This window comes from Peromyscus maniculatus, chromosome 5 (genome assembly GCF_049852395.1).
Source record: "Peromyscus maniculatus bairdii isolate BWxNUB_F1_BW_parent chromosome 5, HU_Pman_BW_mat_3.1, whole genome shotgun sequence".
Taxonomy (NCBI): domain Eukaryota; kingdom Metazoa; phylum Chordata; class Mammalia; order Rodentia; family Cricetidae; genus Peromyscus; species Peromyscus maniculatus.
Genome location: NC_134856.1, coordinates 57,068,279 through 57,095,988, shown reverse-complemented (window position 1 = coordinate 57,095,988; position 27,710 = coordinate 57,068,279). Strand labels below are relative to the sequence as shown.

The 27,710-nt window shown below is 49.1% G+C and overlaps 2 protein-coding genes across 2 annotated transcripts in view; one reads left to right on the top strand and one right to left on the bottom strand.

The window, feature by feature from the left end:
- The first annotated feature begins 1,905 nt into the window (after positions 1-1,905).
- Positions 1,906-11,633, top strand: Dbndd1 (dysbindin domain containing 1). Its single transcript, XM_006987427.4, is given in 5 exon segments — positions 1,906-2,076; positions 2,078-2,156; positions 8,314-8,463; positions 9,080-9,220; positions 11,347-11,633. Coding segments are annotated over 5 exon segments (672 nt in total). The 5' UTR covers positions 1,906-1,932; the 3' UTR covers positions 11,505-11,633.
- A 2,923-nt stretch (positions 11,634-14,556) lies between these two features.
- LOC102909622 (mitochondrial inner membrane m-AAA protease component AFG3L1) overlaps positions 14,557-27,710 on the bottom strand; it is a 35,293-nt gene continuing 22,139 nt past the window's right edge. The window contains exons 12-17 of the mRNA XM_042277837.2: positions 25,874-25,999; positions 20,224-20,334; positions 18,560-18,675; positions 17,042-17,242; positions 16,769-16,963; positions 14,557-16,599 (exon numbers count right to left, since the gene is read on the bottom strand). Of these exons, the coding sequence (XP_042133771.1) occupies positions 16,381-16,599; positions 16,769-16,963; positions 17,042-17,242; positions 18,560-18,675; positions 20,224-20,334; positions 25,874-25,999 (968 nt within the window). The 3' untranslated portion in view covers positions 14,557-16,380. The remainder of the gene's footprint in view (positions 16,600-16,768; positions 16,964-17,041; positions 17,243-18,559; positions 18,676-20,223; positions 20,335-25,873; positions 26,000-27,710) is intronic.

The window sequence follows — 27,710 nt, the reverse complement described above, 5'->3', positions numbered from 1 at the left end:
ACCTGAGCATAGTCAGGCCAGCTGTTAGCGATGATCTCAGAGATTGTCAGCCAGAACGTACACAGTGGAGTCTGGGTAGCCTGGTTTTCTCACCACATGGTGACCTGGTTTTTACAGGAGCCTTCCAAGAAAGCTGAACTTTTTTTTTTTTTAATGACCTAGCCTTGGAAGTCACATGGTATCACATCTCCCACACTCCACTGGTCAGTGCAGTCACAGGCTCTGACAACATTGAAGTAGTCTTGATGGGAGTGGGTTCTGGAAGAAACACTTGCAGTGGTTTTGGTTGGTTTGTTGAGGTGGGGTCCCATGCAGCCAAGACTGACGGCAAAGCTGCCATGTAACAGAGGAGGATCTTGAGTTCCTGTTCCTCCTGCCTCCGCCTGTGAAGTGTTGGGATTACAGGTGTGTAGCACCATGATCCGCTCCACGACATTTTAGCTGCCATAGTCATTTTGGAAAACACAGCATGCTGCCCCAGCTGACTAGGAGTGGCCTATGCCCAAACACTGTGGTTGTGGTCACCAGTGTGGTCAGTGGTCACTTGTGCTAGCCCCATACCCTAGCTTTGCCCCAGGAAGGGAAGCAATGACCAAAAACTGACCATTGGTTCAGCTCGTACTGGTGGGGCTTCAGAGGGCTTTAACCAGCAGGTGGGTGTGCTTCCTTGTTCTGTAAACCAAAGAAAAGGAGAACTACTAGCTGTCTGGAATTGGCCTTCAGGCTCAAAGGCCACAGGCTACCTAATGTCCGCTAGATCTGTTCAGGAAGCCGGAGCTTTGACTCAGACCCTACTGAATGAATGAAGCTGTTCGGCTACTGTCCTCTTAGCCACCCAGTGTGCCCAAGTCTGCCTGACTTACCCGCCGGTTCATACTCCCCTCAGCCTTTTCAGCTATGAATAACTCATTCTCCCTGATGGTTGTTTGCTTTGTTTTGGGGTTTTGGGGTTTTTGTAAGAGCAAGAGGATTTTAGGCTGGGCCTTCCTGACTCCTCGCCCTGACTGTGCATCATGAGGAAAGTTACTTTCCCGTCTCTGTGCTCAGTATCTTCAGATCTCCAGGAGGAGTAGGGAGGTACTGTGCGTCTTAGGGGTTACTGTTGCTTCGATGAAACACCATGACCAAAACAACTTGGAGAAGAAAAGGGTTTATTCAGCTTACATTTCCACATCACAGTTCACCATCAAAGGACGTCAGGGTAGGAACCTGGAGGCAGCAGCTGATGCAGATGCCATTGAGGAACTTGGCTTGTTCCCCATGGCTTACACAGTCTGCTTTCTTACAGAACCCAGGACCACCAACCAAGGGATAGCATTAACCACAAAGGGATGGGCCCTCCCACATCAATGATTAAGAAAATGCCCTACCGCTGGACATTGCGGAGACATTTTCTTAATTAAGGTTCCAGTCTCTGAGATGACTTCAGCTCATGTCAAGTTGACACGAAACTATCCAGCACACCGTGCAAAGCAAGCAGGCTTGATGCGGGACTAGCGTTTCGAGATGGGACTCCAGTTGTGGGTTCTCATTATGTCCAAGGCCTCTTTTTTCCAGGTCACACCCCCTCCCGGGCCTCACATTCTCAGTATGGATTCATAGAGCATTAATTAGATTCACAATCCCAGGCTTATAAACTGGGAGTTCCGGGGCTGCTTTGACCCTTCTTGTGCCACCTCCTCTCCTAGCTCCGCTGGGCCCCTCACGTACTTGGCGCCCCACAAATGCCTAGGGCTTATATGGATGGATGGACAGAAGCCCGCGCAGCTTGTCAGTGCGCAAGAACGCTGGACTGCTGTAGCCCTGGGTCCTCTAAGGGCTACTCGGTGCTGGAGGGATAAGGGTGTGGGGGTGTGGGTTGTTGTTGGCCAGGTCGGCAGGGGGCGCCCGAGGAACAGGGCGGGGCCGCACCTGTGCTGCTGGCTGCTAGGGATGGGGAGGGGACCGGCGCCCGAAGCAGCTGCGCGCCCCGCCCCGCGGGCTCCTCCCAGCCGCCGCGGCCCCTTAGCTGCTGCCCCGATGCGCTGCTCCCGAAGCCAGGACCCAGTAGTCGCCAGAGCGGTAGGAGCACCCGGGCCGGCTCCCGCCGCCGCTGCCCACACCCCTCGCGGATCCCATTGGCCGCATGGAGTCTCCGGAGGGCGCTGGTCGGGGAGGTGAGTCCGATCCGGGTCCCCCGAACCCCAGCAACAAACCGCAGCCTCTCCCTCTACCCATTGGCCCGCTGCTCCCGGGGCCTGGAGATCTGCAAGTGCCTCCTGAGCCGGTCGGTCCGACTCAGAGCTGGGGGCGGAGGAGGGGGCCGGGCCGGCGCCTTGGAAACGTGCGGGGACCCGGCTCGGGAAACACAGACTGCATCTCTTCCCCTGCTCTTCGAGCTCCGGAAGCCTTGCTAACTGCCTTCCTAGGCGGTGGCGAGGGGTTTCGCCCCGAGCCCCCTACCAGTCGAGGCTGGGAGTGGGGGAGGGGCATGCCGGGACCCGAGTTCGGGGTCTGGAGAGGCGATCCGTGGGGGGCGATGCTACCCGCTTGTTCACGCGTAGGCTTTGTTCGCCCCAGCGGCGAAACCAGGAGGAATGACAAGGGGCGGAAGGGGGTCTGGGGCTCCGGGCTGAGCTGGGGTTTTGGTGAGGTCATGGCGCATGCACCCGAGCTCCTGGTGCTGCAGGGCAGCGGTGTCCGTGCTGCCCAGCTGCCACATATTTGGAAGGGAAGGTGTGAAGGGTGTGCTCCCTCCTCAGCCTCGCTCAGCAGCTGGGGACCCTTGAGGACTAATATCCTACCGCGAGTCTGCCCTCCTTAGAGTCTGCCCATAGGCAGGTGGTTGATAATAGGGGGGAAACTCTTAAAAATCACCCCACCCCCCAACCCTTCTCAGCTTTCCAGAAAGCTTTTCAGGGATCAATCGCTGTGGGAACTTGGATGTAAGCTGAACAATCCTTCGCTTGCCTAGCCATGCCCAACACCTCTAGGATTTCCTGAAGGTCCCATCTCAAAGAGCCACCAGGTGCCTGAGGATTTGGCCAGCTTGCCATTCCGCTGACAGCCCAGCCACATGATGGCTTCTTCTGAAGCCCAAAGGGCTGCCCCCTGGGAGTCGTCCCCCAAGCTGTCTCCTGTGTCTGCAGGCGGGGAGCAATGTCCTGTTCGAGAACCCTTATCCTCCTAAGCACTAGACACCCTCCAGCCAGTGGGATTGGTTGTGCTTTGTCGTTGTTTTGAGGGGCGGGGGAGTCAGAACTGGCGCTATTGACAGTCCCAGGACCCTGGGTCTTCCAGCACCAGCTCTGTGGGTGCCAGAAGGTAGACGCAAGTACTTGCTTGCAGAGAGAGAGCTCAGGGCTATTTTTGAGCTATGCGATGTTTGCAACCTGCCTGTGCCCCCTGAACCTCCCTTAGCCTGGCTGTCAGTACAGGCAGCCCCTTGTATAGGGCAGAGGTTTTTCTTTCCTTCTCTGGAGAAAGGAAGAACTTGCCCAAAAGCTTAAACGGGGATGGAACGAGTTGTTTCTGATGTGTAAATGACGGGCTGGGGGCCTCAGACACCTGATTCAGAGAACAAATACCAGCTACTTATTCTGTGCAGGTACTGTGCCTGCTTGTGCTCTTCAGACCTTTAGCAGGGTTTTCTTGTCTGCATCCTGAGCTAGGGAGCTCTACTCATAAGGTGGGACTTCATGAGGCCTCATGTGGATAACTATGACCGTCATATCTGAGTTACACTTTGTTTTGGAGAGTGTGAAACACACACCAAAGCAGAGCCCAGTATGATGGAGGTCTGTATCCCACCTCCCAGGACCACAGCCAGGCTAGCTCATACAGATCTTGTCAGTATACCTTCAGTATTTCGCATCAAATCTAGACTCATTTTCATCAATAGCCACTGAAGAAACTATCTCCCCAAAGTGATATTTTTATAAAGTATCGTTGAGCTGGGGGTCTGACTCTGTAGTGCTGGCTATGGCACTTACTATGCAGACCAGGCTGGCCTCAAACTCGTAGAGCTCTATCGACCTCCTGGGTGCTGGGATTAAAGGTGTGCACCACCATGCCAAGCCTAATATGCAATTTTTGTACCTAAATAATTTTTTTTGGTGGGGGACAAGGTCTCATTACATAGCCCTGGGTGACCTGGAGCTCACAAAGATCTGTCTACCTCTATCTCTTGAGTGCTGGGATTAAAGGTGGGCCCCACCAGGCCCAGCTAATAAATTTTGGGGTTGTTGTTGGTTTTTCAAGACAGGGTTTCTCTGTGTCACAGCCCTGGCTGTCCTGGAATTCACTTTGTAGACCAGGTTGGCCTTGAACTCAGAGATCCACCTGCCTCTGCCTCTTGAGTGCTGGGATTAAAGGGGTGCGCCACCACTGCCCAGCTACTAATAAATTTCTTAAAAGTGTGCAGACCATGGAGTTGAAGGATGTGCATGAAAGTGTAAAAGATGCCCTCCTTGAGAAGCCCACCTGGTGCCTTGAGGGACCAAGGCTCTGTCTCTTCCTCATCTCCAAGGGATCCCCAGAGTCAGGGAAACAGAGGCTGTGGCCCTGCACTCAGAAGACGATTCAGGGAGAGAGATGTGGGGTCTCAGATGTGATGGTACAGATTCAGGGAGATGTGGGGTCTCAGGTGTGATGGTATGGATTCAGGGAGAGAGATGTGGGGTCTCAGGTGTGATGGTACGCATTCAGGGAGAGAGATGTGGGGTCTTAGATGTGATGGTACGGATTCAGGGAGATGTGAGGTCTCAGATGTGATGGTATGGATTCAGGGAGAGAGATGTGGGGTCTCAGGTGTGATGGTACGCATTCAGGGAGAGAGATGTGGGGTCTTAGATGTGATGGTACGGATTCAGGGAGATGTGGGGTCTCAGATGTGATGGTATGGATTCAGGGAGAGAGATGTGGGGTCTCAGATGTGATGGTACGCATTCAAGGAGATGTGGGGTCTCAGATGTGATGGTACGAATTCAGGGAGATGTGGGGTCTCAGATGTGATGGTACGGATTCAGGGAGATGTGGGGTCTCAGATGTGATGGTATGGATTCAGGGAGATGTGGGGTCTCAGATGTGATGGTATGGATTCAGGGAGATGTGGGGTCTCAGATGTGATGGTATGGATTCAGGGAGATGTGGGGTCTCAGGTGTGATGGTACGGATTCAGGGAGAGAGATGTGGGGTCTCAGATGTGATGGTACGGATTCAGGGAGAGAGATGTGGGGTCTCAGGTGTGATGGTACGGATTCAGGGAGAGAGATGTGGGGTCTCAGATGTGATGGTACGGATTCAGGGAGAGAGATGTGGGGTCTCAGGTGTGATGGTACGGATTCAGGGAGAGAGATGTGGGGTCTCAGATGTGATGGTATGGATTCAGGGAGATGTGGGGTCTCAGGTGTGATGGTACGGATTCAGGGAGAGAGATGTGGGGTCTCAGGTGTGATGGTATGGATTCAGGGAGAGAGATGTGGGGTCTCAGATGTGATGGTACGGATTCAGGGAGAGAGATGTGGGGAATGTGGCTCAGGTGGCCTCTACCACTGCGACAATCTCTCCTTCCTGGTGGTCATTTTGTTTACGTTTATTTATTCATGTCATTAATTCATTTGTTCACTTGACCAATGGCATAAAGCGTGGCCAGGCCTTTGGAGCCCAGCAAGATTTGAGCCTAGTTTCCAAGTAACAAATGTGCTAGAAATAGGGCAACAGCCAAGCATTATGTGACAAGTTAGCCCTTAGGAAACCTGGTAGGCAGGAAACTCGGCACCCCAGCTCCAGTCTCCACCTACAGGTTAGGGTAGCAGCAGCAGCAGCACCCCACCCCCACCCCACCCCGCCATAGAGGCAGTATGGGACCAGAGCCAAGGATCACTGTGGAGTCCTTCCAGGGCATCAGACACCCTCTTTTCTCTACCCTGTCCAGGGTGACTCGAGGAGATCTGAGCCCATTCAGCTATTGCTCAGACAGTCAGCCAGTATTTGACCCTGCCCTGGCCTGCCTGACACAGTGGCTCTGCTTCCTAACTGGGAAGGACAACAGATTTTGCTGGTGGAAAATCTGTTCCTTCTCCCTACAATACCTTGCAAAGAAGGTAGACTAACCTGGATGATTCTTAGCACAGTCATTTGGGGCCCTGGGGTTATCCATTCAGACAGAAATGAGAGTCATTCATTCATACATACACACAGATGGGAGTCATAGGCTTCCTCTGACCTGGTATAATTTGACTTCTGGCCTCAAACTCATGAACCGCCTGCTGCCACTTCCCAAATGCTGGGATTGCCAGCGTGGCCACACCAGCCTCAAGGTTGGTCAACTGACTTGTTTGTAGACAGTCTCACCGAGCTCTGCCTCCACCTCCCAACTGCTGGGACTATGGGCGTGTACCATAAGAATATTCTTGATGGTGACAATTCTGTCTTCCTCGTTCTCCTCCCCCCTCAGATTTGTTTTAGGACAAAGCCCCAGGATTTACAGAATAGAGACAGGACCAAGGCCAAAGCAAGATGGAAAAAAACAAAACTAGATACGTGATGCTACTTTAAAGACTTTACAGATTAACTCTTACCTAGTGTGCATGATTTGGTTTGATCTTGGTTTGATCCCCAGGACCCCACACAAAAGAGGTCCTGCATCTCATTGACTCTAAAATGTTATGGACAAAATTCGAAAAGATGTAATAAGGCCACTTGTCCTCGGGGCTGAAGACGCATGCGATCCCAGGATCTCTAGTGAGGGGTGCAAGAGAGGGGCCATACTTGCTATATAGCTAAGGTCCTAGATGGGGTCCCCATCTCAGCACAATACCTCAGAAAATAGAGGGAAGTAGGAAAAGTAGCAGCATTTCCTTTCTTCCGCTTAGACTGTGTGACCTCTCATAACATACAGATAGACTCTGTTCAGAGCCCTTCAGTGGCTTTCCCGGCGCACTCCAATAGAAGCTGGAGTTCATTGGAGGTCCACTGGTCCTGCACACAACTCCACTGTGGCCTTCTCCCCATCCCCCTGCTCCTGCACTCCTGGCCCCATCTGAGATCCACACTCCCCCTAGTGTGCATCCGATGGGGAAAGACTGAAGTATCCGTGGATGCTCCAGACCCACATCTGCTGCCAGCACATTTCACCAGGAAAGGCAGGCTAGCCTGACATGCAGCTGTCGACAGTGGGAGCCTGGGCTGTGGCCTCCTCACTTCAACTCTTTTTCACAGCAGCAGCTGCTCTTCTCAGTGTGCTCGGTGTTCATCACCCAGGGCGGTCAAAAATAATCCATCCCAGCACAGATCCACAAATCACACACACAGGTACTCACTGAGACACACCGTGAAGCACTAGAAAGCAGAGAGGGTAGTTGGAGGGTCTGGGAAGAGCCCTGGAGGACAGGGCAGGGAGGTAAGGAAGGCAGGTATGCTCTCCTCTGGGAAGACGGTGACCCGGGGGACAGGCACAAGGGGACAGACACAACCTGAGTAGCTGTTGAGATCTCTGGCAGGGTTGAGGAATGGCAAGGAGGCCGCTGAGGGGAATGGGATGGGAAAGGAAATGAAGGGACCTGCTGAGGGCTCTGAACTGTCCCATAGGAGAAGCTGCCATGGCTGCGTATGGGGGCACAGGAGAGTCCAGAACTCCATCCACTAAGTCATGACACCAAGCCCTAGAAAGGAAACCCTAGTCCTAGTGTGAGATGAGGAGCAGCCTCCACCCCAGCAGATCCCCAAGGGACTCTTGTTCTCCAACAGAAAATTGTTAAGTAAGAAAAACAAACAATCCACCTTTTGAAAAGTACATTCACCAAACTGCAGCGGGGCTGGTCGTGAAGGATGATGGGATAGAAGGATGCCACTTCTTTCTTCACCTCTCTTTCCATTTGAACCCAAATACTACGTAGGATTTTCAGAAGGCAGGCAGTCCCCAGCAGAAAGACAGGAACTCACGGGTTCCTTCGTTAAACCCTAGGCCAGCCAAAACCTAGACAAGCCGCAGTATAGGGACAGCAGAGCTGTACACTGGCAAACCTGATGTGGAATTCCCATACTAAGAGCTCCCTCAAGTTGCAGTGCTGAGGAGTCGGTCTGTCCATCCACTGTCCGTCTGTCCACTGGCAGATATCCTTTGCCTAGTCACCCAGAGAGGACAGGGCCTGAGAGGTAGAAGCAGCATCTCATCAGGCCACGAGCGAGTCTGGGAACCCCTGGCCACAGCAGAATGTCAGAGGACCTGACATGCCAGCTCCTCATATTCCTCCCCACTCGCCACAGATCCCGGTCCTAGAGGGATGTGGGGGTTCCCATGCGTGTGGAGGTGACACAATGTCTTGGTTGCAGAGATTGTTAAAGAAGTCAAGGTGCCACAGGCTGCCCTCAATGTCCCAACTCATGAGACAGGGGACACTTGCCATACACCTGTGACAGAGGAAGAGGAGGTTGGCATCCCAATACCAGCACCAGGGTTCCTGCAGGTCACGGAGAGGAGGCGTAAGTATCACTGACCATCCCAGCAGCAGAGAGAACCCCAGTCATTGGGGACAGAGCAGGCGGAGGACGAAAGACAGCAGCAGCACCACCCAGTGATGGCAGCTAGGCATGCAGCTGCCCATCTGCAAAATGGAGGAGCTGAGAAAGCTCTGCAGTCTGGAGTACGCAGGCCTGTTGGGGATCTAGGTTTGCCTGGGTCTTGTCTAGTGGTGGCTTCACAGAAAGTGCCAGTTCAGGGAATGGCTCAATGGATAAACTGATCGCTGTGCAAACTAAGAACCTGAGTTCAGATCCCCAACACTCCTGTAAAAAAAAGCGAAGCATGATGATACATGCTTATAAACCCTGAACCGGGGAGGCAGGAACAGAGAATCCTTGGGACTTCCTGGCCAGCCAGTATAGCACACTGGTTAGATGAGAGACCCCATCTCAAAAAGTAAAGCAGCAAACAATTGAGTTAGACACCCATCAGCTTTGGCGTGCATGCATGCATGTATGCATGCATGCACATATGTATGAAAACACACACACATAACCCAAGTGTCAGGTCACCCACGTGGGAAGAAGCCTTCATCAAGCAGGACTGAGTGGTAACTGTGTCTCCTGCAACCCCCAGAGCCTCTGAGCAGTGTCTCCTCTCTGGAGGTCCACTTCGATCTCCTGGACCTCACTGAGCTGACTGACATGTCCGACCAGGAGCTGGCCGAGGTCTTTGCAGACTCCGACGACGAGAACCTTGCCACTGAATCCCCAGCAGGTGAGGCTGCAGTGGTTAGGGGAAAGGAAACATAGAGGAGGAGGTCTGGGCCCTGTTCCCCTCAGATTCCGACTTAGAAAACGCTTTTTCCACCCAGCCGTGTATGCAGCACTTGTCCGCACATTGCGTCCCTCATTTACATCTTGCACCGCTATCTCCCACATAGGAAGGAATTTCCCTCCTGTCTCCTTCTCCTTGACTTCTCCCCATGAACAACAGGAAGCTGAAGCCATTGTTCCTTGAAAATATAACTTACTGGATGTGGGTTTTAAGTTAAGCCACACACACAGAGAGGGGGACATTCACCAACCTGGCCCCTCCTCAGATCACCTGACTGGCTAAGCCTCTGGAAGGGTGCTATCACCTGGAGCCGGCTGTGTGGGGAAGACCACAGCCTCACCATCTTCCCATGCTCTCCTGAACCCCATGCCAGCAGGGAATGTTCCAATCCCTATGGCCAGAACATACGGTTTGCCACAAATCCTAATTGGGGACAAAGCCTTCAATTAGTCTCCAATTAAAAAAAAAAAATACTTTTGGTTTTTCTAGGCAGGGTTTCTCTGTGTAGTCCTGGCTGTGCTGGAATTTACTATATAGACCAGGCTGGCCTCAAACTCAGATCTGCCTGCTTCTGTCTCCTGGGTACTGGGAATAAAGTGCTGTTTTTTGTTTTTTAAAGACATGGTCTCACTGGGCGGTGGTAGCGCACACCTTTAATCCCAGCACTCAGGAGGCAGAGGCAGGCAGATCTCTTGAGTTCAAGGTTACCTGGTCTACCGAATAAATTCCAGGAGAGCCAGAACTACACAGTGAAACCCTGTCTAGAAAAACAAAACAAAAGACATGGTTGACCTCTCTTTGTAGACCAAGGTGGCTTCAAACTCCGGAGATTCAACTGCCTCTGCCTCCCAAGTACTGGGACTAAAGTCACCACCACACCTGGTCTCCCAACATTTTAAAAAAGATGCCAAGGTGACCTTCAGCTGTCCACTTTGTGTTGTGGGGTAGGAAAATCAAAGGAGCTGAGCCACACCCCTACCCCCAAGTCAGAACATGCACACATGACCTGGGATAAGACCTACACACCAAGGACCTCCTGAGAGTCAGTTACCACCCTTTTTCTCTTTTTGAGACAAGGTCTCACCGGGTAGCCTGTTGCTCTTAAACTCAGAGGTCCACCTTTGTCTGCCCCACCAAGTGCTGGGAGGTCACTATCCTAGTTAAGGTACCACCAGCCCCAGGGAGGCTCTGAAGGAGCTGCTCACAAGCTTCCTGGAGGTTGGTGGTGTGGCCTATACATTCAGGGGAGCTGTGGGCTCTGAGATAGGACAGCTACATGAAGGGGGACCCTGGCTCCACCTCATGGGTATTCTTGTCCCATCTTTCCTGCAAAATGGAGCTCTGCCTGATCCTGGTGGCATTCCTTAGCTCTACCTTCCCTTCAAGCCTGCGTGTGCGTGCGTGCGTGCGTGCGTGCGTGCGTGCGTGCGTGCGTGTGTGTGTGTGTGTGTGTGTGTGTGTGCATGCGTGCGTGTGCGCGTTGAGTCAGGAATGCCCCATGACAGCTCTGGCTGGACAAGAAGAGTGGGGAACTCAACTCCACCTCTACCCCTAGCCCCATACAGCCTGCACCCCGGAAAGGGGCTGAAGTCTCATGATAGGGCAGAGACGATCCAGCTTGCAGGGCCCTAGCTGTACTAAGGCACTTAGGAAGTCAAGGCTTTGGTAGTGAGTGCCCTATCAGGTTCACACAGGGGATAGGGAAGACAGTCTTGAGCCAGGCATCGTGGTGCATGGCTTTAATCCCAGCACTCGGCAGGCAGAGCCAGGTGGATCTCTTGAGTTTGAGGCCAGCCTGGTCTGTGTTGTAAGTTCCAGTCCAGCCAAAACTATATAGTGAGACCTTGTCTCAAAAAACAAATAAATTAAAGAACAAAAACAAAAAAACTTGACTTGACTCCAGTGACTCCTAGGGACATCAGAAAAGCCCTTGGCGATCATATAAAATCTTCAGTACTGTGGCAGACACCCAGAAGCCTTATCAACAAGGTTGGCAGAGGCACAGTGTGGAGCCTCAGCCCCTGCCCCCCAATTTTACTCAACTCTAGACTCTGTGTTTTCACCAGGTCTGCACCCACTACCTCGAGCTGGCTGCCTACGCTCCCCCTCCTGGACAAAAGCAAGGGCGGAGCAGAACCGTGAGAAACAGCCCCCCAGTGACCCAGAACGGCAAGGCACAGTTGTGGACACGTTCCTCACTGTGGAGGGGCCCAAGGAAGATTAGCCCAACTCCATCTGTTCGAGAGTTGCTGAAGGGCTGGGCCAGACCACCGTGATGGCAAATCAGGACAGCACTGTCACAAGAGATGCACTCTGTCAACTCCAAGACTCCAGCCATCACCTGACAACAGGTCAAAGTCTGGGTGCCAGGCAAGGCCTCTGGGCACCCCAGCACAAGCACAGCCCAGTGGCCTTAGGTCCAGCTGGTTCCTGGACCCTGAATCAGGGATGACACTGTATGGAATCTCTGCCTTGGGATGAGAGGAGGAATGGAGTGGATAACGGTGGCTTCGGTCTTCTAAAAACTTGTCTCTAGGACAAGACTTTTTGTCTCTTGTGAGATTCCAAATAGGTTCAACGTACGGAGATCCAAGCCCATGAGAGTTGCCCAGGAACCTGTAGGGTGTACATCCAACCTCAGTGAGCTCATAAGCCCAAAGTGGATTTGGTGGTCACTCATGGGTTGGCTCTGCTGTCCAGCCAAGTGGTGAGGACAGGTTTACTTCCCTAAAATTTCCACCTTAAAATTTGCACCCTTCCTCTGCCCTGGGCAGGTACCACTGTTTCTAGTCTTCTCCCCGGGCCTGCCTCTCTTGGTCTGTGTGACAGCTCAAAGGCTGAGAAATTGTCCCATGTCTTCCTTACTTCAGAACACCAAACCTCAGTGACAACTCCATTGCTCGGAGGTACAGAGTACTGGCTCCCCATTCCTGTCTGTCTCTCTCCTAAGGGCATACACTGTGCCTGTCCTCCTCATCCCATTGCCTAGCTCAACCACCCACACAGCCTGTCAAATGCTCAGTTGGGACGCTCTGACACTGTGGATGTCTTGGGAGCAGCTCGGGGAGGCAGGGCCAATCTAGCCACCCCCTCTGCTGTGAGACGTTGGGCACTCAGTTTAGATGTCTCAACACGACTTTCATGTGCTCAAAGATGAAACAGACTGCTGCTCTGACCATGAATCAAAGACTGGTTTTGAAATAAAGGTTTACTTGCTTTCTGTCCCCAGGCCAACCTGCCTGCTGCCCACTGTCTTCTGCGGAAGACAAGGCTTTTGATCTTCGTTTGCAGTGAATGCTACTGGGGAAAAAATGCCCTGGGATTCTTCTGCGGGGTGGGAGCAGCATCCAGGATGCTCACACTTCAGAGCCACCCTGCCTCTGCACTGTTGACCCTTCAATGTGGGTTATTTCTGCCTGTCTCCTGAAATGAAAACCAACCCTGGTTTCCAAAGGACACAACCCAGCAGCTGCCTTTTAATCCCAAGGTAGCTGTGTACCCTTGGCCACGCTCCAACCTACCAGGGTCTTACCCCCACCACCCACTCTTCCGCTGGAGCTTCCACGGGGCACATTTACAGAGTGGCATTAAAGCCTCGCCATCTTTGGACCAGTGGCCCTTCTAGCTGGTATCAAAGTGCCACTGGGGTTCTCCTGTGCTGTTCTAGGCTGGATTTATTTGAGCGGCATTTTAGGGGCAGGTGCCCTGAATTTCTAGTCTCTAAGTAAGAAATAAAATCCTGCCAATTCTTCCAGACAACAAAGGTGGCCTGAACCGAAACACTCTGCCCAAAAGCCACAGGGAAGCCCAAACCTTGCTGCTTAAATTAACCAGTGAAGTGAGGGGATGATGAAGCCAGCCAGGAGTGACCACTTTCCTGCAGGCTCAAATGACCATAACTTTCCACATGGGCAGTCACCTCAGGTCTTTATGTTGGCAGCCAGGGCTACTGTATACATTTTCTGGGAATGGTGTGATTCCTGGCACATTCTAAACACCCATGTCCCCTTTCCCTTCCCCGAGAGGGAGGCAGGCAGGGAGAAGCCCTGCCAATCTTAGTGGCTCTTAGTTCTGAGCAGGGAAGGATGCCTGGCGCACATCCCTTGCTGGCCTTTACCTGCTAGCATACTTTCAGGTTTCCATGACAGGCGGAGCAGCACCAATATGGTGTTACCTGTTCTGCTGTCTAGAAATGGAGTGTCGTGACACACCCCTTAAGTCACGTAAAACAGGAAAATGGATTCCAGTGATAAAGGACCAGCAGAGCAAGAGGGTGCTGTAGCTCTCCAGAGCACGGGGCTCACAGGCGGATCTCCGTGAGTTTGGATCTGGATCAAAGTGAAAATGTGGGGTGGCAAACCTCCACAGGGACACTGACCCAACAGGATGGGAGGTGCAGCCCAAGTGTGGCTAGAAGTATGTTGACACCTCAGGACCTGGGGTGCACAGGAGCCCTGCTCCCAGATCACCTCAAAGGGTAGGAGGTCATTGTGGTCTGCTGAGCAGTGGTTAGGGTCGATGGTAATTCCAGTCTTCCAGAGGCGTACACTGCCTGTCCTCCACATGCCACTGTCCAGCTCCTCCGTCCCCATAGCCTACCACATGCTCTGATGGCAGGCTCTGACACTGTAGATCTGCCTCAGGACCAGCCCACCCTACCCCACCACTGGTCAGTGACTTTGGAAAAGAGTCCCACAGATAAGCCAAAGTAGCAACCTCCAATAACCCTGTGACAATGCTGGCCCTAGAGTCTCTGCCAGAGTCTACAATGTAATAGGCCTTCTGGGGCCAAGGAATCGTCCCCACTTCATCAGAGGGAACCTACGACAAGACCTCTAGGACCCTAAGTAGCTCAGTGAATAATGATTTGGTTGAGATCATGATATACACATTGAGCCCCAAAGATTTTTTTTTTTCCGTGACAGGGTTTCTCTGTGTAGTTTTGGACCCTGTCCTGGATCTCAATCTGTAGACCAGACTGGCCTTGAACTCACAGAAATCCACCTGTGAGCCCCAAAGAATTTAAAAATTCATATATTTAAAATGAATTCAATAATGTGGGGCTGGAGAGATGGCTCAGCAGTTAAGAGCACCAGCTGTTCTTCCAGAGGCCCTGGGTTCAATTCCCAGCAAACACACAGGGGCTCACAACTGCCTATAGCTCCAGCTCCAGGGGATCCAATGGGTATTGCAAGCACATGGTGCACATACATACATGCATAATACATACATACATGCAGCCAAAACTCCCATACTTATGAAATTAGAAATTAAAAAACATTTTTAAAAATTTAATAAAGTACATTTTACAAACAGCAAAAGTGGAAAGTGTCTGTCCCCTGATAAAATTTCTGAGGCAAATACAATTTAGAAAATGTACCATACTATGTATACCCAGTGTGTCTGCTCTTTAACCAGGCCCCAAAGAAAAGTGAAGGATAAAAAGGTTTAAGAGGCAGAGAGCAGGTCTCCACTCTCCTGACTAGTCACCCAGGAAGCCCATCAACATCAGTTAAAGGGCTGGAGAGAATTCAGCTGCTAAAGTGCTCGCTGCACAAGTATGAAAATCCAAGTACAGTTCCCCATCATCCACATCAAAGCCAGGCACAAATGCATGCCTGTAATCCCAGCACCGGGAGGCAGAGACCGGAGGATCCCTAGAGCTGCTGGTACAAATGCACGCCTGCAAATCTAGCCAGGTTCAGTAAGAGACCCCATCTCAAAAAACAAGGCAGATTGGCTGGCAAGATGGCTCAGTGGGTAAAGGCACTTGCTGCCAAGCTTGATGACTGTTGGGACCCACACAGTGGAAGGAGAGACTGACTCTCACAAGTTGTCCTCTGACCTACACATGTGTACCATGGTGCATATGTGTGTGTGGACATGCATGTGCAGACACAAGCACAACTAAATAAATGGGAAAAAAAATCAAGATAGAAAGCAATCGAGGGAAACACACCATGTCAACCTCTGGCCTCCACATCATCATATGCACACATGTGATCATATGCACACATGCATATGTACACACATGAACACCTGTAGGCACACATACAAAAACCTTTAAAAAGCCAAGGGAGCCAATGGATTCCTCCCCAGGCCATGAGCAGACTTGAAGAGCGGGCTGATGCAGCTGATGGTGCTCCCAGGGAGTCCTGGAGGAGGTACTCGAGAACACTCTCATGGAACTCCAGGACCCCAAGCATTGAGGTCTGAATGCAGGCCTCACCACACCCCAGGATCAACAGGAAAAAGATGCCTCTTTTAGCCCAACGAGGCTTGGACTCACAAAGCCCTTCCTTTAATCAAGAGCTGTCCTACAACAAAATGGTTGATAAATAGGCACCAGAGACAGAGGGCTCAGCCCAAAACAACCCTTTTAGAGATTCAAAAAAGGGGGAAGGTGCCGGGGAGAGGATTGCTGTAAAATGGAATTAAATCTGACACTCCACCAGTGAAGCAGACAATTCCCAAGGCTAGGCTCCAGGACTGACTGATAAAATTTCTGACGCTGCCACCAAGGCCAGGAATGGCCACACTTCTCTCCTTAGCCAGAGATCTGCAGGTCTGCTGGCTTTCTTTCCTGAGGACTGATCAGCTTAAGAAGCTAGCCTTCCCTTGATAACTGGTTTACATTTTCATTAATTCTTCACCAAACTTCATCTGTGTTGGTTCAACACGCATCCTCTGAGCAACCACCTCAGAGGCAGCTGTAAGGCTGCAGCACACTTGGAAACTCCATCAGTTCTGTGTCTACTGGAAGTGTGATATGGCTCCTAGTGGCCCTACACACAGAATCCCCAAAAAGACAACACACACTCATGGCCATAGAAGCCGGCGTCCAACTCCCTCTCCTATCTGAACTGAACTGACAGACCTCTAGGTTCAGGGCCGGGGCCTCAGGCTATACCTCTGATGCCTCAGCTACTCCCTTGCTGGATGCTGCCAGGCCCCAGCCCCCTCCTGTGTGGATTCTGAACGGTCTCACCTTTGCAGCTGTCCCTGTTTTAATTTGTTTTCCAGTTACTCTGGCGGCTGCTCCAAAAAGGCTGAGCAGCAACCCGTCAGCAGTGGTCACAGCGGCCACCCACAGGCCACAGCTATGCAGGGCTCTCCTGTAAGCACCGTTCAGTGCCTCCTTCCTCCCGTCCCTGATTCCAGTCTTTCAGCCCCTCAGGGAGGTCTGTGTCCTCCTCCAGGCTGCCGGTGCCCTCTACAAACTCCTCATAGGTGGACTTCTCTGCAAAGGGCCGAGGGCCCAGGAGCTCTATCATGTCGGCCTTCTCCAGCACTTCCTTCTCCAGGAGTCGCCTGCTCACCTGAAAAGGAGAGTTACCCATCAGGCTGCTGTGCCCAGGACAGGGATGGACTAGTGGTCCTGATGCAGGACATAACCTAACCTAAGTAGGCCCACAAAGATCAGCATGGCTTGACCATGCCCCACCTGGGACCCATGACCTGGCTCTCTCTGAGCGAAGCCCCACTCACCTTCTCTACCTGCTCCCGGCACTGCGTGAGCAGCTCCAGGGTCCGAGCATAGGCAGACCTGATAAGGCACCGGACTTCCTCATCGATGAGTTGGGCAGTTGCTTCACTGTATGGCTTTTCCACCATGGTTTCTCCTTGTCTGGGGAGGTCAAAGGATACCTGGCCTAGCTTCTCACTCATTCCAAACTGCACAATCTGAAGTACAGGAGGAGCCTAGGGTTAGTTGTGTCCAATGCAACTGGCAGAGTCACACACTAGGACACTGCTGCTTACCTGGGCATAGGCACTCTGGGTGACCTTCCTCAGATCATCCTGAGCCCCTGTGGTGATCTGGCCAAAGAAGAGCTGCTCAGCCACCCTACCCCCCAGCATCATACACATGCGGTCGAAAAGCTGCTCCCGTGTGTAGAGGTACTGCTCACGGGGAAGGTACTGGGCGTAGCCAAGCCCCTTGCCCCGAGGGATGATGGACACCTGAAAAATAAGAGCCTGGAGCTGAAGAAATGGCTCAGAAGTCAAGAGCATGGACTGCTCTTGCAGAAAACCCAAGTTCAGTTCCCAGCACTCACATCAGGTATCAGGTAGCTTACAACCATCCTGGAACTCCAGCCCCCGATCAGATGACCCCCTCCAGGACTCTTTAAGGACTGCACTCATGTGTACGACCACACACACACACACACACACATACATACACTCTTAAAAAAAATACAGGCTGGAGAAATGGCTAACAGTTAAGAGCATTAGTTGCTCTGGCAACAAATGCACCCAGGTTCAGTTCCCATCACCCACACAGTGGCTCACAACCACCTGTAACTCCGTAAGTTGAGTTCCAGGGCATCTGACATTCTTCTGCTGGTCACCTGGTGCACATAAACATGCAAGCAAAACACTGACACGAATAAAATAAATCTTTAAAAAAAAATTAAAATTAGGGGCTAGAGAGATGGCTCAGCAGTTAAGAGCACTGGCTGCTCTTCCAGAGGACCCAGGTTCAATTCCCAGCACCCACATGGCAGCTCACCACTGTCTGTAACTACACTTCCAAGGGATCCAACACCCTCAAGCAGACATGAATGTGGACAAAAGACCAATGCACATAAAATAAAGTAAAATTAAATTAAATCTTTAAAAAAATTTAAAATTAATCTTTAAAAAAATCCAAAGCCTTGTCTTTGTCAGCCTCAAACAAACTGTTCCACCAGGAGCTACACTGGCCACGCCCCCTTATGACTGAGGGAGGCAGGGTAAGAGCCCTGAGTTTGAGCCACTAGAGACCAACGGAGTTACCCTGAGGAGTAACACACCACAGCCTCAGTGTCTGACTGTCTACGAGGCTCTTCAGGAACTAAACACACACTTACTCTGACAAGAGTCTGATCCAAAGCTTAAGACTTAAGCAAGGCCTCACTCAGAGCCAATACCTCCTGCTCTGCTTCTCCACCCCAAAAGGAACTGGACAAATTATAGACCAACATATTCCTTGAAAAGTAAAAGGGGGTCTGGTGAGATGCTCAGATGGTAAAGGCACTTACCACCAAGGCTTAGGACCTGAGTTTAATCCCCAGAACCCACACAGGAGAAAATTGGCTCCCATTTCAGACCACCATGTGCTCCCTCCTCTCTCCCCCCTCCTTCTCTCCCTCTCTAAAACACAGAAAAAGGAGAGTGAAGGGCCATGTCTCGAGTGTGCTGTTCCTGTGAGGGCTGACACCTAGAAAGCCAGAGATGGCACCCAGGCCTAGAGGCTGCCGAGGCCGTCAGCAGACACCCTCAGCTTGAGAAACTGACCTTCAGCAGAGGATCTGCATGTTCCAAGAACCAGCCCACCACTGCATGCCCAGCCTCATGGTAGGCTACAGTTGTCTTTTCACTGGGTTGTAGGACCTGCGTCTTCTTCTCAAGGCCTACAAACCATAGTCCAAGGAGTGAGAAACGGGAAAATGTCCGCCCACAAACCCCCAAGGGCACCCAACAGTCTGGATTGACGGCCATGTCCCATTCCGTGGTCTTGTCGGGAACCTGTCCCTCCCTCTGGATCAGACACAGCCTTCCTTGAGCACCAGCTCCACCCTACTCTCTGCTCTGTAGTGACACCCACCTCCCAGCACTGGAGAGCACCCCATTCACCCAGTCTAACCAACCTGACCCATCCTGCTTTAGAAAGCCGTTTTTAGGGCTGGAGAGGTGGCTTAGCAGGTTACGAGCACTGGCTGCTCTTCTAGAAGACCAGGGTTTGATTCCCGACACCCACACGGCAGCTAACAACCATGTGTAACTCAGTTCCAGAGGGATCTAACACCACCCCCAACACCTGAGGCAGGGTTTTTCTATGTAGCCCTGGCTGTCCTGGAACTCACTCTGTAGACCAGGCTGGCCTCAAACTCAGAGATCCGCCTGCCTCTGCCTCCCCAGTGTTGGGATTAAAGGGCATGCACCACCACCACCCAGAACGACACCCTCTTTTGGACTCTGTGGGCACTGCACACACATAATACACAGACAAACATGTAGGCAAAATACCCATACATGTAAAAGTCAGTCAATAAATCTAAAAAAAATTAAACAGCAAGCCACTGCCAGCCAATGAACTTCTGCGTCAGAAGCACAGGGTCGCTTTCTGTCATGTGTCAAGAAGCAACACCCATGCATGTCGAGACAAAGGGAGATGTTCTCAATGTCCGATCTGCACACCTATCGCAGGTGCAGGACAAAGAGAAGCAGTTAACACCATGTGTTGAGCTGTTTAGACCACCACCGCAAGGACTGATGAATTAGCTCACCAGAGCCACTGGACAGCCCTCAAGAGTGTATGCACTCCTCTATACAGTTCAACTTTAAAAAGGAAACTTCAATAATGAAGCTTAAGGATATCTGCCAACCTCGCTAAACTTCAGTTTCTGGCACAGGGATGTGTACTACCATCTGCCTGATTCCCTTCTCCAGGAACCACACCAGACCAGCCAATGGCAGCATGAGGTACCCTCTCAGTTTCAAAGCCCTATGAGACCCTTAATTCACCAAACTCCAGTTCCTGCCTGGCTAGCACAGCTAGCTGAGCTGCTCCAGGCGGCTACATGAACTTCCCAGACGGCCTGTACACCGGCTGGAGACAGAAACACGTAACCGTCACTAACAATGCTGTCCCAAGAGAGTTCAAGCAGCGGCGTCCTGGGACGGCCTCTGCCTGCATGGGCTTTTCCTTGTAAATATCGGTCATCCAAGCTCTGCTCTTCCTCCCTCCAAGTAGATGTTCCTGTCTTCTATATCCACGCCTAGCTCTGGCTTCCCAAGGTCTGCAAATGGCTGGCATATAATTCAGAGGGGAGTGAAAGCTGCTAGGAGAACCCTAGTTCTAAATTTTGGTCCAAAAAAACTGATCATGTCTTTACATGCTGAAGTGAGGCTGAGCTATCCAAAAAGTGCCTGTCCCTTCCCAGGGGACGTGGGCTCACCTCCAATGACCCTCTCGATGGCTTGCTCAAAGTGCCGCTCCTGGACAGAAGAGCTAAGATGGCGGGCAGCAATCAGTGCTGCTTCATTGCACACATTAGAAATATCAGCACCTGAGTCAGAAAAAGAAAGTAAAGTCAGTGTTTCTGGCTGCTAGAGTTCTACCAAGATCAACTTCATTAAAGGAAAATCTCAAGTAGAAGCCAGGTTAAACTCCAGCAGAAATTACTTCATCAAAGTTTCTCGTTAGTTATGCAGTTTTAATGAGAAATAATCCATGTATCATAAAGGCATATGCAACATTAACTTTTAGTAAACTTACCAATGTGATGGTTAGTATTAGCAACCTGAAGGAATCTGCAATCACACGAGGGACAGATCTCTGGACTTGTGTGTTAGTTTGAATGAGAATGGCCCCCACAGGCTTGTATGTTTGAATACTTGGTCCCCGTTGACAGAACTGTTTGAGAAGGATTAGGAGGTGTGGCTTTGTTGAAGGAGGTGTGTCACTGGGAGTTGGGATTTGAGGTTTCAACAGAGTCCACACTATTCCCAGTTAGCTCTTTCTGCTTCCAACTAGTGGTTTAAGATGTGAGCTCTCACTCTCTCCCACTGCCACGCCTTTGCTCCACCATCACAGTCTCTAAAGCCAGAAGCCCAAAATGTTTTGGTAATAGTCTTTTATCACAGCAAGAGAAAGGTCACTAAGGGGCTGGAGAGATGGCTTAGAAGTTAAGAGCACTGACTGCTCTTCCAGAGGTCCTGAATTCAATTCCCAGCAGCCACATGGTGGCTCACAACTGTCTATAATGAGACCTGGTGCCCTCTTCTGGCCTGCAGTCATACATGCTGTATACATAATAAATGAAAGGTCACTAGACAGCATGTGGGTACTAACATGCATGGACTCACTGTTCTCCACTCCTGGGTCGGATGTGACCAGCTCCCTCAAGTTCCTGTCATTACGACTCCCATCATGATGGACTGTAACCCGGAACTCTGAGACAAAAATAAACCCTTCTCCCTTAAGCTCCTTTTGTCAGGGTGTTTTATCCCAGCAACAGGAAAAGAAACTAAGACACTAAAGTTTTCAACTATGGCCCTAATCCTGCTCTAAGACACTTTCCATCGTCAGAAATACATTATGCCTTTTATTTTTAATTCCTATTCCCACCCCAATCAATTACTAGTCTGTTTTCAACTCTGTGGACTTGAATTTTCTGGATCTCTACTGAAACTCCAAACTCTCATGGGAAAAAGATTCATGTAAGATGTGGCTTTTTATATCTGGCTTCTTTCTTTGAGCATTACTTTTTAGACTTTTCTATGTTGTATCAGTACCTCAGCCCTTTTTGTTAAATTGTATTTATTTTAAATTCACAAGTATGTGTCTCTATATATGTAATACGCAGCACGTGGTGCTTGGTGCCCAGGGAGGCCAGAACTGGAGTGGTAGCTGTGAGTGACCACATGGGTGCTGGGAACCAACCAACCCAGGTCCTCTGCAAGAGTAAGTGTTCCTATAGTCTCTGAGCCACCTTTCTAGCCCCTGGTATTTCATTCCTTTTTACAGCTACAAATTGTTCTATATAGTATATACCATATATTGCTGATCGACTCATCCATTGTTAGAAATCTGACTGAGTTTTACTGAGGGACTATTACAAATAATGGGGCTATGAACATGCATGTTCAAGTCTGAAATACATTTTCAATTCTCTTGAAAACACACATAGGATTAGAATTGCTGGGTCATATGGTAACTCTGTTTGCTTTTGGACTATCAGACTGATTTCTGTAGTGGCTATACAATTTCCGTTTTATATTTCCACTAGCAACACGAGGTTCCAATTCTTGTTCTCAGCTTTTTTTATTCTTTTAGTATAGCCACCCTTTCAGGTATGAAGTTATAACACACTGTGGTTTTACTTCCCTAGTAATCAATGTTGAAAATTTTTTTAATGTACTTACTGGACATTATTTGAAGAACTGTGTATTTAAGTCCTTCCAAGGGTCTCATAGTCTCAAGATAGCCTCCCTGGTGTGAGGATCATGGCGTGTACTACTATACTTCCTTTTTTTCCCCTAAGGTATAAAAGCTTTTTAAATATTCTGCATACCATACCTTTATCAGATACATGATTTTCATTCATTCTCCTGAGTGTTATCCTTTGAAACATAAAGATTTAATATCAATATGTCTATTTTTCTGTTTGTTTGTGCAAGCACTGGCAATTCAATGTCATAAAGATTCACCTATTTTCTTCTAAGCGTCATATAGTCAAAGCTATTAAATTAAAATTTTATCCATTTTGAATTAATGTTTGCAGCTGGTAAAGAAAGGATCCAACCTCATTCTCTTGCCTGTGAAGACCCAGTTGTCCCAACACCATTTGTGGATGAGATGGCTCTTTTCCCAACTGTCAAAAATTATCTGATTAGTGACATAAAGCTTCTATCTGGACTTTCATCTCTCTTCCATTGGCCACTGTGTCTCCTTTGCCAGGACCACACTATTTGCTTACAGTGCCTCTGTGGGAAGTTCTGAAACAGCAAAGTGTGAGTCCTTCAACCTTTACAAGACTGCTTTGGTTGTTAGGGGCCCTTGCAGCTAGTTCCACTTGAATTTCAGAAGTCAGTGTTTCCATTTCCAGCTTTCATTTCACCTCCTTCCTCCTCCTTGTGGAATCTGTAGGCATGAAAACATTGCTCTACACTGTGCCCTTTAACACAGATCTATAATTGGTTTTATGTCCTTGTTTTTTAAAGTTACAAACATTTACCTACAGAGTCACCTTTGTAACTGTGTTCTTCTTTACGGCCTCAAGTTCTTATCTACCACCCTCTCACTTCAGCCTGAAGGGCTTCCTTCATCCCTTGCAGGGCAGATCTACTATGAAATGGTCCTCTGTCCTTCATACTCTGTGATTTTTCCTCACTTTAAACAGTAGTGTTGGCGGTCTCAACACACTTAACTGACGGTTTCCTCAGAAGCTCAGCAGTGCCCCTGGGACTCTAGTTTCTAAACAAAAGCAAGGTGCTCATCACTGAGGACCCCCAAAACTGTATGTGCCCCTTGTCTGATACTTTTAAGAGTCTCTCGTACCTTTGGTTTTCATACTTGATTTATGAGTCTTACTGTGTGGGGGCCTGTGTTTATTCCTACTTTGAGTTCACTGAGTTTCTTGGATGGATGGATGGATGGACGGACGGACGGACAAATGGATAGATGCATTCGCGTCTTTTATCCAGTTTGGGAAGTTTTTGTCATCATGTCTTTATTAATCTCTGTCTGTCCTTCCCCAAGTCCGACAGGTGGTGCTGGCCTGCCACAGGTCCCTTAGGCTCTGCCTTTTCTCCATCTTCTTCTCTTTCTGTTCCACAGACTTAACACTTAATTGGACCTATCCCCACATTTCCTGGTTCTCTTCTGTCTGTTCAAACCTACTGTTCTGTTCCTCCAGTAACTTCCACATTCTACTTACAGTACTTTTCAGCTCCAGACTTAATTTGAACCTGTCTATACTTACATCTCTTCACTCTGCTTACTGGGACAGTTTTCCTGATTTCCTTTAGTTCTTTGTCCATGTTTTCTTTTAGATCTTTGAGAATATTCAAGATACATAATTTAAAATTTTTTTTTGTTTTTTGAGACAGGAATTTTCTATTGTAGCCTTGGCTGTCACGGTACTAGCTCTGTAGACCAGGCTGGCCTCAAACTCACAGAGATCCACCTGCCTCTGCCTCCCAAGTGCTGGGATTAAAAGCATGTGCTACTACGCCCATTTTAATTTAAATATTTTTTATAAATTACATTTATTTATGTATTGTGTATGAATGTGTCACACTAATGTTAGTGGTCAGAGGACAAACTGGAAGCTGGTTCTCTTTCTACTCTGTGGGTTAGTGGGATCCCTTGAGCTCTCTCACCTGCCCATTTTAAGAACTGCAGGCAGTGATGGCACATGGCAGGCAGATCTCTGAGTTTGAGTCCAGTCTGGTCTACAGAATGAGTTTCAGAACAGCTAGGCCTACACAGAGAAACCCTGTCTCCAAAAACAAAACAAAACAAACAAAAATTGCTTATTATGCTTAATATTGTATTTACTTGGGGCTTTAACTTTTCCTTCCTCTATGAACATACAACACCTGCTTCTCTGCAGGTTTTATAGTTCTCTGTTAAATCATCAACCAAAATTTTTGGTATCTGTTTTTATTTTTCTTGATACATTGCAATGCCAAAATATGTAGAGACCATGAAAGAAACTTAAGCTGGCTGTTTTCTGGGGGAAACACCCAGGATTAAAATAGTTGCATCTCCTAGTCAAGGGTCAATCCAAAATCATACAGGGGGAGAAGCAGCCTTCCACAGTAAGAACCACTGGGGGGCCACAGTCAGTGCTGAGCTCTAACGCTGAAAACACACCATCAGTTCTTTTAATGTGGGGCTTTACATGGTTCCTATTGTCCTCAGCATCTTGGTATTCACAGAAATTTGTGCTATGCCCTTTAGGTACAATAAAACTTGGGGAGGAAAAGTACTTGGTTTTTGAAAATTTATCTTATTACTTACTTATGTGTATGTGGAGGCCAGGAAGAATGCATCAGATCCCCTAAGCAAGAGTTACAGCTCTACCCACTGTGAGTGCTAATAATTAAACTCTAGTCCTTTGGAAGAGCAGCAAACAATCTTAACCACTGAGCCATCTCTCCAGCCCTGGAAATGCACTTTGATGAAGCAAAGCAGCATCCTCAAGTCCACATGGGAATGGGTCAGTGAGTTATTGGGGAGTTCTAAGTCGGTCCTATTGCACAACAGCATGGGATTCTCTTGTTGAGTCCTCCAAACTGAAAACCCTCACAGGCTCAGCAAGGAAATCTCAAGTCTGGGTGGGTAACTTATTTAACTTACTCTAGTTCCTTAGCTGGGCATGTAAGTGGACACCTGAATTCTGCAAGGGGTGAAAAAATGGGACAGGAAGGACACTCTAGACAAGAATACCAAGAAGGCCTTCACATGTTGGCCACAGACAAATGTGTCCTGTGTGTGAGCATGTCTGGCCCAGAGTTGAGCAGGATGCTCTAGGTGACCAGAGTGAGGATGCTCCGCCGCCAAATGACCCACAGGGCAGAAGCAGACAGCTGTGGAGCAAACAACTTGCTACAGTAGCCAAGAGGCAACTGTGGTCTTCAAAGGGCTGCTATGGAGAGGCAAAGAGGTCAGAAAACCCATTCCGTAGGTTCCCACACATTTCTGGGGTTCAAACCACTCTGGTAGGAAAACAAGAATCCTAGCACTAGAGAGGAGGTTTTGAAAAAGGAAAAGCCAAACAATCACTCCAGATGGGAGTTCAAGCCAAGATCAAAGTGTGATATGATTCATCTCTTCAGATGATCCTCCTCAGATATGTTTTTTTTCATCTCTGTAGTAAAGACTTAAGTCTAATTAGAAATCCAGAAACTCAAATGGGTACCAACAGGCTTAGGTCAAGAAGATGTGAAGCCTTTGAAATGTTTCAGGAGGTTCAAAGTTCTATAGACCAGGGTGACCGTTTGCCAGGACCAAATAGGCAGCTGTGACACCCACCAGTCAACACAGACTAATGACTGCACTTGGCCCTGTACGATGAGTGGCTGAGCAACAACACTTACCAGTGAAGCCCGGAGTGAGAGCCGCTAGCTTCCTCGAAAGAGCATCTTTGGTGAGGCGTTGGTCTAGCTTGAGTGGACGCAAGTGGACCTTGAAAATAGAGGACCTGCCTTTGATATCAGGGGGACCTAATGAAGAAAATGAGACATACAAAGTTATGTTCTCAGAGCTAACTACTTTGCAAAACTTCAAGGACAGGCAGCAGAACTCCCTGCCTGCATCAAGGTGGAAATGGTAAAGAAGCCCAAAGTGGGCATTTGGCTGGTTAAGCATTTGGCTGGTTAAGCTTTTGGCTGGTTAAGCATGTGGCTCGTTAAGCTTCAGGCTTTCCAGCAGTAGTTCAGCTGAGAGCCATTGGGATGAGGACACAGAAGCTTCCAGTCTGAGGAAACAGGACCAGCTGAGGAATTGGCAAGGTGAGATAGCTGTGGTTTGTTCTGTCTCTCTGATCTACCAGCATTGACCCCAATAACTGGCCTCGGGTTTGATTTTATTAATAAGAACTTTTAAGAATCCTGCTACATCTGGCGCCCAACGTTCGTGTTACGAATTCATGAAAAAACTGTTTGCCTGTGGCCTTGTGAGCCCCAACTCAGGCCCAAGCTTCACTCAGTCGGTTGTGGTGGCGCACGCCAGTTGGATTTGCTGAAGGAGGCAGAGGCAGGAGGATCCCGAGTTTGAGGCCGGCCTAGGAGGCTTGGGAGAACCTTTGGCCTGGACTGAACCACAAACAGTGGTGGGACCATGGAAGCAGTGGATACTGCTCCACGTTGCCAGCTCCTTCTCATCATGTTGGTGACTGCGGTGATGCTGCTACCTGGGACAAAGGGTTTACTGCTGCTGGTTCAGAGAAGAATTGCCAGGACCATCGTGTTACAAGAAAGCATCGGCAAAGGTCAGTTTGGAAAAGTTTGGCAAGAAAAATGGTGGGGAGAAATTGCTGTGAAGATTTCCTGTTCTAGGGAAGAATGTTCATGGTTCCGAGAGACAGACATTTATCAGACTGTGATTGCTCCAAACCACAGAGGAGGCAAAAAAAAAAAAAAAAAAAAAAAAAAAAAAAAAAGTCTGCAGGAAACCATGACCATGCCTAACAGTGACTTTGAAATCTTCAAAAAAATGACAGGATCCTACAATGATGATTCCACATGGACTATAATAAAGCCATTAAGCCGATTAACACCATGGAAAAATAGACTTTGGACTGCAAACTGGTCAGAACAATTTCGAGAGGACTAGTTGAGATGATCCAGCCTGATAGACTACTCAAACAAGGACTTGAAACAAGCCCTGAACTTTCCTTTTATGCAGAGACTGGAGAAATGATACAGGACTTGGCGATTAACCCAAAAATTTTCTTTTCAAGATTCCCTAAAGATATCTTCACCCCTAGAAAGCAAAAAGAAAAAGAGAATATAGATATGAGATAGATCATCGAATCTACTCTGAGAAAAAAGATAAAGAAATACTAGGATAAATAGGTAGATCATTGAATCTACACTGAAGAAAAAGGGGAAGATATAAAAATGACAAAAGGTAGACTACTGAATGTATTATGAAAAGAAAAAAGAGAGAATATGGATATGATAAGATAAAAAGGGAGATTATGGAATCTACTTTTAAAAAGGAACTGCTTGTTTTAAATAAGATAAGTAATGAAAATTTATTGGTCTGAGTTTATCAGATATTACTGGACTGGATATTGTTAATATATATAATGGAGTTTTTATCTGAATCTGTCAAATGTTAATGGACTAGACATCATTAATGTAATTTGGGCTGTATATATTGCATATACTTATTAGATAGTTTTTCTTGTATTAGTTATAAGCTTTTTTA